Genomic DNA, 9,091 nt, shown 5'->3' with positions numbered 1-9,091 from the left:
ATATACGACGGTCACAGTTGTCTTTTACTCAGAGGAGCACAAAGTGATGCTGGTTGTCATTCTTACTCTGCTGTGTGGCAGCGTAAATAGTCCCCTTTCTAACCAACCTGGTGGGAAAAGTCAATATCCCATCAGCAGAGGAGGTAAACACATCAGGAGCTGTGTCCTCTCTCATCTTCCCCTGCTCTGTATTACCACAGTTCTTTAAATCTTCTCTCCCCAGTCATCAGATGCACTCGTGTCATTCAAATGCACGGAGTGGCTGTGCTGCAGATGCAGCCGCTGCCTCCTCTCCTCCCGCAGCTCCTGGCGCCCATTCTCTTATAATTGAAACTTAAAATTGGCCTCATTACTTCAACGAGGCCCCTCATATTTCTCCATTTTTCTTCAGTCCACCCTTTCCTGCTAGCCACTACGAGGGTAATTGCATGTAGGAAATGTTTGAAGCGTACTGTCAGAACGGCTATCACTAATAATTAAAGTTTAGATTTAATTTTGGGGGGAGCCAGGCACTCTCTTAGTGGGACAACTGGAGCCTGAATTGGAGCTGTATGTGGGCCTGTGGTTTTGTTCCCTACTTTCAGCCCTGCCTTATTGTTTGCCTCGTTGTTCTCATGATTAATGTGCCTTCCTGCTCTGTTCACATGTACCAGCTGTTTCTGCGCATTGAGTCATTTCACCTTGGTCCCTTCTGAGCTCCAGGAGGCTTTAAATGCTTTTAGCCTAGTTTTGAACTACAAGGATGGTATTTTCCACAGTTTCTTGGTATAAAGAGCATGGTTTTGCCCGAGTGTGAGCAGTGTCAAGTGAACCCACTGAGCATTTCATTTATCTTGAAAATGCATAAACTTGTTAGTGCTGAATTTGTGGCAAAGTAGATTTGGTGTTTTTATGGATCTGGTTATTACCATTTTCAAGGCTTGTTTAATTAAACACGGCACTTAGATAATTTCAGGATCATTAAATGTGTTTATGCCATAGGGGCTCCAGTCTGTTAATGAATAGATTTTTATAATCAAAATTTTTATTGTATTTGTCATGTAGTTTAAGGAAATTTTAATTATTTTAACAGATATATGTCACTATAGTCTGGACAGTGGTGCGAATGTGGCATCTTCCTCTGTTTGCGTCCTGCTCAAATTTGGCAATATACATACCTAAAACTGAATATGGCAGCACAATACCTACAACCTTCTTCACAAGGGTGCCTGAAAGGTACTTATCAAAGTGCTTTTAGTCAATGTATTCAGTTACTCAAACTGGCATCGTTAATTTAAGTTTAAATTTTAATCTAATTTTTGAAGATTTGATAGCATCATGCAGAGCAATTGAGTTCAGTGGAACTTCACAAATAACATGGAAGACCTGAGCTGTTGGCACTCGCTCAGTAAAACATTGCTGTTCGTGTTGTATCTAGGAGTTAATCTACTGAGCTCATCTTAAAACATCTGAGGCTCTGCAGAAATATTTGTAAATCCCCAGGGAGGAGGAATTCTCAAACCCGATATTGTAGCATGCCTCCCTTCCCTGCTGTCTCCTCCTGTGCCAGTCCTTGACTTGGCTGCTGAGACGAGGTTGTGTCCGATGGGATGTCTCCATCTCAATCACATTGCAGAAGTGAGTCACGTTGCAGAAGTGAGTCATTCCTTCCCTCCCACGGGTGGACTCAAAAACCCAGTCTGTCCCTCTCCTCCGAGCCCTTCTTCTGTCAAAATCAGCTGGTTTAGAGACAACTGCTGTTTCATCTTAACTTGTGCCATGTAGAAGAAGCCGTTTGACAGGGGATGGAGGCTCCTTTGCTATGTGTTCCAAGCATGAGGAGGACACTACCAGCCTTGCGGTGGTGACGGGAAGACATGAGACAACAGCTTTTAGGCAAAGCTAATGGGCAGCAGCAGGATGGTGTTGGTTGCTCACAAGACACACACTACAGCAAAACGGCTTGAAAGCTCAACCTTTGAGTACCTGTACTGTGCTCTCATAGTTCTGCTTCACCTGGAATCCCCCTGCGGGGGGCAGAACTGCCTGGGCAGGCACCTCGTTTTGCAATAAATCCTTCTTGTGTGCACGGTGATGCAGACTGTCCAGCAGTGCCTGCTCCAAGGTGCAACTGCAGATGCCAGCTTTTGAGTAGGAGCTTGTGGATGGGGAGCTGGTTTGAAGAGAGGAACACAACTGTACCAGATCTGCAGCAAGTTCACGTTGATGTATATCAAAGAAAATTTTGCTTTTTTAGCTTTCGTCCACAGCCTTCGTAAGGCAAAAGCTGGACAACCACCCAAACAAAATCTCCCTGGATTTCTTTTTGAGATGGCATAAAATCTAACTAAACAAAAAATTAAAATAGAATGGTTTGTGTTTCACTGCTGAAATATGTACAAACTCTTGTGTGCACGTGAGTTTGCACACACAAATGTTCAAGTGAGTGAGTGTCTTGCGCTCTAGACATTTCTTCACAGATATTATTGATCAAGCACTTAGGAATGGCTCTCTCCATTCTTGTGTCAGGTGAACCTGGTGTCTCCTAGTTGAGACACCGAGTATCTCCTCTGGTTTAGGGTAGAATAGCATGGCATTTCTCCTCTTTGTGCTACTGCCCTTCCCCTTTCAATGTCTCCATAGTGCTGAGTATCAATCATAATTCCCATCCTGCACAGGAGGTGTGTGCGAGAACACATGACATGGGTGACATGTCTGTCCCAGGTTGTGCCAGTGCCACTATTAGCAGCAGCAGGGACTAGAGGACCGAAGCTTATGGTTTCCTTCATTTCTGAAGCCAAACTTGACTGTGGGCAGAATCTCTCCCCACTTCAAACCCCTGGGGATTCTTACTGAGTTGAGAACCTTTCAGAGCCAGCCTTGCTATTGCTTATCTTCTCTGCTGTGAGTTAGCGAACCCACATTTCACTCCCATTAGACAACATGACCAGGTGAGCAGTGCTGCTTATCAGTTCCTGGCAGGAGCTGCTGCTCCAGAGGAAGAGCTGCCCATAAGCGTCATCTTCGCTAGCTACGCCATTCACCTTGTTTGAAAATACCGTGATTTGCAGTAGTAGCAATGCAAAAGTACTGTCTTTCGTGGTCATTTAATCCTTCTCTGTTTTTCTTTTTTCCTTTGTTTTTTTTTTAGAGTATTTTAAGAAGCAGCCACTCAGGAATGAAGTCTCTGAGGCCTACAAAAAACTGAAGAGCACGGTAGACCAATACCTGTCCATGAGTGGGTACTCAGAAGTGAACCTCGGCAAACTCTTTACCTTCAGTATAGGAAAATCCGTGGTGGAGTCCAGTAATGAAAGACAGTGATTGATTAAAAATGGTGGGAGACGAGAGGGTAGTTCCTTGTTCAACTGTAATGATCACCTGTAAGCAATACTCTTATTTCAGTATGCACAATGGTGTTTTAATAAACTTGTCTCTTCAGAGGAGGAAAAATGGAATATGAAAATGGGATGTATGATTCATGTGGACGTGAAATATTCTAGGTGTTTTTATCTTCCATTCTTTTCTTCATTGAGAAGCCAGGGTTATTAAAATACGGAGTAGTTGATTTTTGCAATATATTTTGTTGTGTATTTAGACCTATGAGGGAAAAGGGGGTGGGGGAATTGCTGCTTTAATTGGATAATTCCCAGTGAGAGTAGCTGGAATGTAAGTGATCCTAGACTTTGCTCCAGGGTATTTAGTAGAGGTGCTCTCAGGAAGAGAGGTTAGTAGAGGTCTCAGTAGGAGCACTAATGTTTTGCCTTTTCACAGTTTATCTTCTTCCTGATCATAAACATACCAATTAAAAACAATACTAAACCTAAATGCCTTTAAATGTCCTAATACCTTCTGAACAGAGGTAGAGGTGGTTTACTTTCAAATTTATTAAAGATAAATAATGACTCAGACCTGGAGCTGCTAAAATTAGGGACTATCTTTTCATTAAGAGTCTTTCTGTGTGTATTTAAGCATAGTATTTTGCCATGTTGGAGATTTCTCTGTGGATATAGGGACATGCACATGTACAAAACACATTTTGTACAGATGCAGGAAATAAATGTATTTAATTTCTTTCTGTGCAAGGTATTTGAAAGTAAGCAATCAATGGAGAAAAAGATGCTTTGGATGGCATTGTAACCAGTAACGGGATGGGAAGGAGGAAAATCGTTGTTGCTGTTCTGTAATAATTACTGTGTTGGAGGTTTTAAAGGTTTTATAAACAAATTGTATTTCATTTACTTTTGATAAAATGTCAAGTAGATAGGACAGGAAAAGAGCATAAATCTGGGTACATGCTTTTGTACACAGAATATTCTTGTACTCATGTTCGCCGTTAAATTTGCCACGTGATATATTAATGTAAGGTTATAAAAATGTTCTGTTAAATCTTTAGAAGTGTAAAATGTAAAGTTTTCTTAACACTTGAAGGAAAAAAATAAAGTTTTCTAGTAAAAGAGTACTTGAGTTGATCATCTGACTATTGAAAATACTCCATGCGAGCTCGTATTGCTCCAGACTTTTCCTGGGTTTACAGAAGAGCTTGTGTGTCCATTTTTTGAACGGACGGCCAGTGACAAAGAAGACAAAGAGCATCAGCACGAAGGTTTTGGTCATCAAAAGGATAGATATGTGTCTGTGTTAGAGTATTTTGTGACATTCTTTTGTCCCTAAGTGACATGGGAAGATGCTGTGTGTCAGGATGGGTAACATCTATTTAAATACACGTAAATACAGTCATCTTCTGGGCAACTTTTGGGGCTAAATCCTTTCGTTTTTACTCACGTTCAGAGTTGCAGTATGTGAAAAATTGCTCCTGCTCAATCCCTGGCTTTGTGTTGGTGTTGTCCCACCCCTGGCAAGAGCCATCACTCCTTCCCAACGCGTTTGGTTGGGTTTTTGTAGTAGAGACTTTGTTTGGAGGCTTGTCTTGGAGAGAAGGTGTTGCTGCCTAAATGACACGTTGATGTTGCAGCTCTTTGAAAGATCCTGGCTTCCTGTAATTTCTCTCAGGTTTTTTTTTTTCACATTGTTTTCGTGTCCAACCCAATTAGGATTATGAAGATATTACTGATATTAACCGGGTAGAATGCCTTTAGGAAAGCGAAAAGTGTGACCTTCTCCAAGCGTGAGGTACACGAATAAAATGGGTAGATACGGCATAACCTGACCCCGTGGCACTTGTATGCATCTGTATAATTACAGCTGAAGAGCCTGTTAATTTGCAAGTTTAGGGATGTTTAGATTAAACGAGAGTGTTGTGGAATGTGGAACGCAGGGCGCAGCAGCACAGGGTGGCCCCGCCAGGGCCCGGGGGAAGCGCCGCTACCCACCCAGGGGCCCGAATGCCCCCCGGGGCTCCCGGCACCCCGAACAGCCGCAGTTCGGGGGGCAGGGGCTCGGAAACGAGGGCTTTTACCCCGAGTTAAGGCAATTTTTGATTCCTCTCAGCAGAGCTGGGCAGATCCGAGCTGAAAGTCTTGGCAAGGAGTAAACTGGATTTTTTTTTTGTTTCCTCCCCTCTCTCTCTAATCAGCTCTGGGCACCGTGCCTCCTCTTGGCCCCGGAGAAAGGCTGGGAAACGCCAAATCATCTTTATAGCGTTTAATATTAAATGGAGCTGGTAAATGCAGCGCTGTAAATAATTGGGGAAAGATTGAAGTTCGGAGGATTGCGTTTTGAGGCTGATCTGGCTCGAATCGCCTTTCCTTTCCCGCCTCTTGTCCCTCATTCCCGTCCCCCCACACGCACACCGCCCCCCCGTCCCCAATCCCCAACGCTGTTCAAATTAAGGTTTGTGTTTATTTGTATTTATTTGCAGTTGGGGAAGAGGAGTGTTGATATATGGAGACGGTAGCCAGGTTTCGCCGATGACATATGTGATATGAAAAACAATTCCCGTCCGCAAACACGTTTGTTGCTGTGCCAAACCCCCTCTTTTGGCCCTCAAAGGCACTTTTCTCCTGCTGAACTGGAGCACATCTTCCCTTCAGCGTCCTTCCCCGGCTTCTGCAGAGCACCTTAAATGTGCCTTAATTGAATAGTTCTCCCGCACCCTCCTTATAGCAGTTTAATAGATTAACTCATCTGTGCCAGCTTCAAATTTCAGATTAAAATTCCTTCATCCCGAAGGCAGCATTATCAGGTTGTTGGAGGCTGTTTTCAAACCTTGGTTTTGAATAGCAGCGGCTCTGCATTAATTTAACCACTAAGCTAATAAGTAGGTTTCGTTTTGTTATGCTAAGCTTTATTGCTTTTCTTTTGATCAGAATGGTGTTGTTGAGCAAAGCAGCAGACAAGGCATTCTTTGATGAGGGAATTAGCGCTCTATTCTTCCTCTATTATTCATAGCACAGTGGAATATGTAAGTACCTGAGGGTGTCAAAGGAGAGCAGGCTCTATTGCAAAGTGTTCGCCTTGTTTCTCTCAATAGCTGACTATGAGATGATAAACCGCTTAATACACTGCACTAATTGGATGAGAGCAAAAAGAGATGGGAATTAAGGCACGGCGAAAGGAGAAAGTGCTACCAGCCTTCATTCACGCTTTCACCACTTTAGCAGCACCAAAGGAGGCACAAGCTTTCTATAAGCAGACTAGGGGTTTTGTGCGGAGATAAAATGAACCTGTTAGTGGATTCAAGTAATACACTAATTATTGCACAGTATAAATACCACTACTGGTTTTATAACACGGAGGTAAACTTCTTTTGAGAAGGTTATAGGATTGCTTGGCAGCAGTATAGATCCTAATAAGGGACCAGAGTAATAACCCCCTGGATTAACAAAATTGCTGCTTGCAGAAGTATGATTCGGGCTTTTACGAAGATTTCAGCGGAATGAATAAAAATGACTGAATGACATTTCTTAATGCGTAATGGCTTGATAATGATTCCCTTTTCTTTAAGGCAAAAATGTATATTTCAGGCTGCACTGCTAATAATGTCCAGGGAACAAGCCTTATTTTTCCCATAAATTTTTTTCGCGCCTATGGTGGGTTTTAGCACTCAAAAATATGGTTGGGGGCGGGCGGGAAGGGGGGGCTGGTATGTGAAACGCCGTGAGTGGAATGGGGGAGCTGCGGGGAAGGGTCGCGGGGGCTCCCACGGGCGGCGGCAGCTCCGGCGGCGCTTCTTGGACGGCGGGTCCCGGGGCCGGAGCGGCCCCGAGGAGCAGCCCTGAGGGTCTGGCCGGGCGGGGCCCACTCGGTGCGCGTAGGTGGCCGGGGGTGGCCGGGCTCTGCCCCGGTATCCGGCCCCTGGGCTGCAGCGATTAGACCAAATCACGCCGAGAAATCCCCCAACAACCCATGAAACCCACAAGGGCTCTCGGGCGGCCCGGCCTGGCCCCACACCCGCTGCTCTCGGGTCTTGGCCGGGGGGGAACCGGGCCCCATGGGGGTTTGCCGCTGCCCTCCGCGGGGCAGGGGGGGCGCGGGGGTTGCCGGCAGCCCTTGCCGTCCCTGCAGGCAGGGAGTTCACGCGTTTCTGGTCCTGCTCCGTGGAAGGGGCAGACGAGAGAGCTGCGCCAAAGGAGGAAAAAAAAAAAAAAAAAAAGGAGGGGGGAGAAAATAAAGAGAAAAATAAGAAGTTCATCCCGGGGCAACGTGAGGGCAGAGACAAGAACAGGGGCGGAGAAACTTTCCTGCCCCACCAGTAGGAATGCGGGGGTGAAGCCAAGCGCTCCCCCAAATCTCTGTTTTTGTCCCCTTCTGCTGGGTTTCCGCAGCAGGGGAGCCATAGGCTCCCCCGTCCCCAGCAGAAGATGCCAGCAGTGCGTGGGGTGGCTTCCCGCGGTGTGGGGTCCCTGGCACCGAAACGCAACCCCAGCACCCGCCTCGGCAGCGCCCGGGGAGGCAGAGGGCACGACACGGTGCCCACGGCAGAGCGCGGCTGGCGCAGCCGTTGGTGCCCCCGGCCCCCGCCATCTGCAAATCCCCCTGCAAACGGGGCCGCCGGCACTTCGTCTCCCCCAAGCTCTGGTAGTTACCCCCGCCCAAGCGACCCACGGCCCTAAACGCCCCGTGGGGTTTCCCGGCGGGGGTGCTGGTGCGCAGCCCCTGGCCACCCCGTCGGGGCTCAGCCCCGGGCGCCCGCATAGGCGGCGGCCCCAGCAAGGACCGGGCTTGTTCTTTCCTTTGTTCATTTTGTTTTGTTTTGTTTTTTTGTTAAACATATATTTGTGTTTATTTTCTGAACGCGGCACTTCTCCATCGGATAGCAAGGAAAAGTGTTAACAATAACGACATTACACGAAAAAGTACTGTACCATCGCCTCTTGAGGGTTTCAGAAACCTCTACAGTTAATAAGTTAAATAAAGGGTTTGTACATAAATATTTGTCTAGGAACCCTATTATATCTACAACACAGTAAGAATCTACAGAATGACAAACTTTTACAACACTACACTGAGTGCAATTGTTTTATAACATTTCAAATATACAAAGCTCTGTTCTTTTTTATAACAATGGTATGTACAGAATCAATAATCACAGTTTAGTGACTTAAACAGTCCATATTCTAGCAGTGTATTTCCCTTTGGTTTGATATAAAAACCTTGGTTGGTGTAGTGATAAAGAATATAAGAAGAAAAAGATATACCCTTTCCCTTAAGTGCACTGGTTATCTTACAGCATAAAATTTACTTTCAGTCTGCACTGGCAGCATCCTTGGTTAGCGTATATGCAGCTCGCTGCATCAACATGTAAAATGGTTCTCCAGTGCTCTTAACAGACCAACTTAACATCCTATGATGTTATTTTAAGAGGATGTGGGTAGCTTTTCTCCCTTTTATTTTGTTTTCTTTTTTTTCTATTTGTTTCTTTTTCTTTTTTTTTTCTTTTTTTTTTCTTGCCAGATAAACAGAAGGAAAAATATTTAGTGTACATAACGCTAATATATAATAACTTTTATTAGGGCTTTTTTTTTTGTTTTTTCTTTTCCCCTTAATGCTGAGAGAGGAAACGAACATGTCGTACATTTAACAAATGTACCAGCCAAGGAGTTACTTATTCAGGAGCTTGCAAGTATCAGTTCGCTCGTGTGAGGGCTGATGCGACAGGCTCTTGCTGTCTCCAAGTTCCTAACTCGAGAACCTACCCCAGTCTTAGCTG

At 45.1% G+C, this 9,091-nt stretch overlaps 1 protein-coding gene across 2 annotated transcripts in view; it reads left to right on the top strand.

The window, feature by feature from the left end:
- The window catches only part of POLA1 (DNA polymerase alpha 1, catalytic subunit), a 209,440-nt gene extending 204,999 nt beyond the window's left edge, over positions 1-4,441 (top strand). For both annotated transcript variants that reach the window (XM_065070777.1, XM_065070769.1), the window contains one exon: positions 3,131-4,441. In XM_065070777.1, coding sequence (XP_064926849.1) covers positions 3,131-3,303 — 173 coding nt within the window. In that variant the 3' untranslated portion in view covers positions 3,304-4,441. The remainder of the gene's footprint in view (positions 1-3,130) is intronic.
- Positions 4,442-9,091: the final 4,650 nt, after the last annotated feature.

The sequence above is a fragment of the Columba livia genome, chromosome 1, assembly GCF_036013475.1.
Source record: "Columba livia isolate bColLiv1 breed racing homer chromosome 1, bColLiv1.pat.W.v2, whole genome shotgun sequence".
In the NCBI taxonomy this organism is placed as follows: Eukaryota; Metazoa; Chordata; class Aves; order Columbiformes; family Columbidae; genus Columba; species Columba livia.
This window is presented reverse-complemented; position numbering and strand designations above follow the sequence as displayed.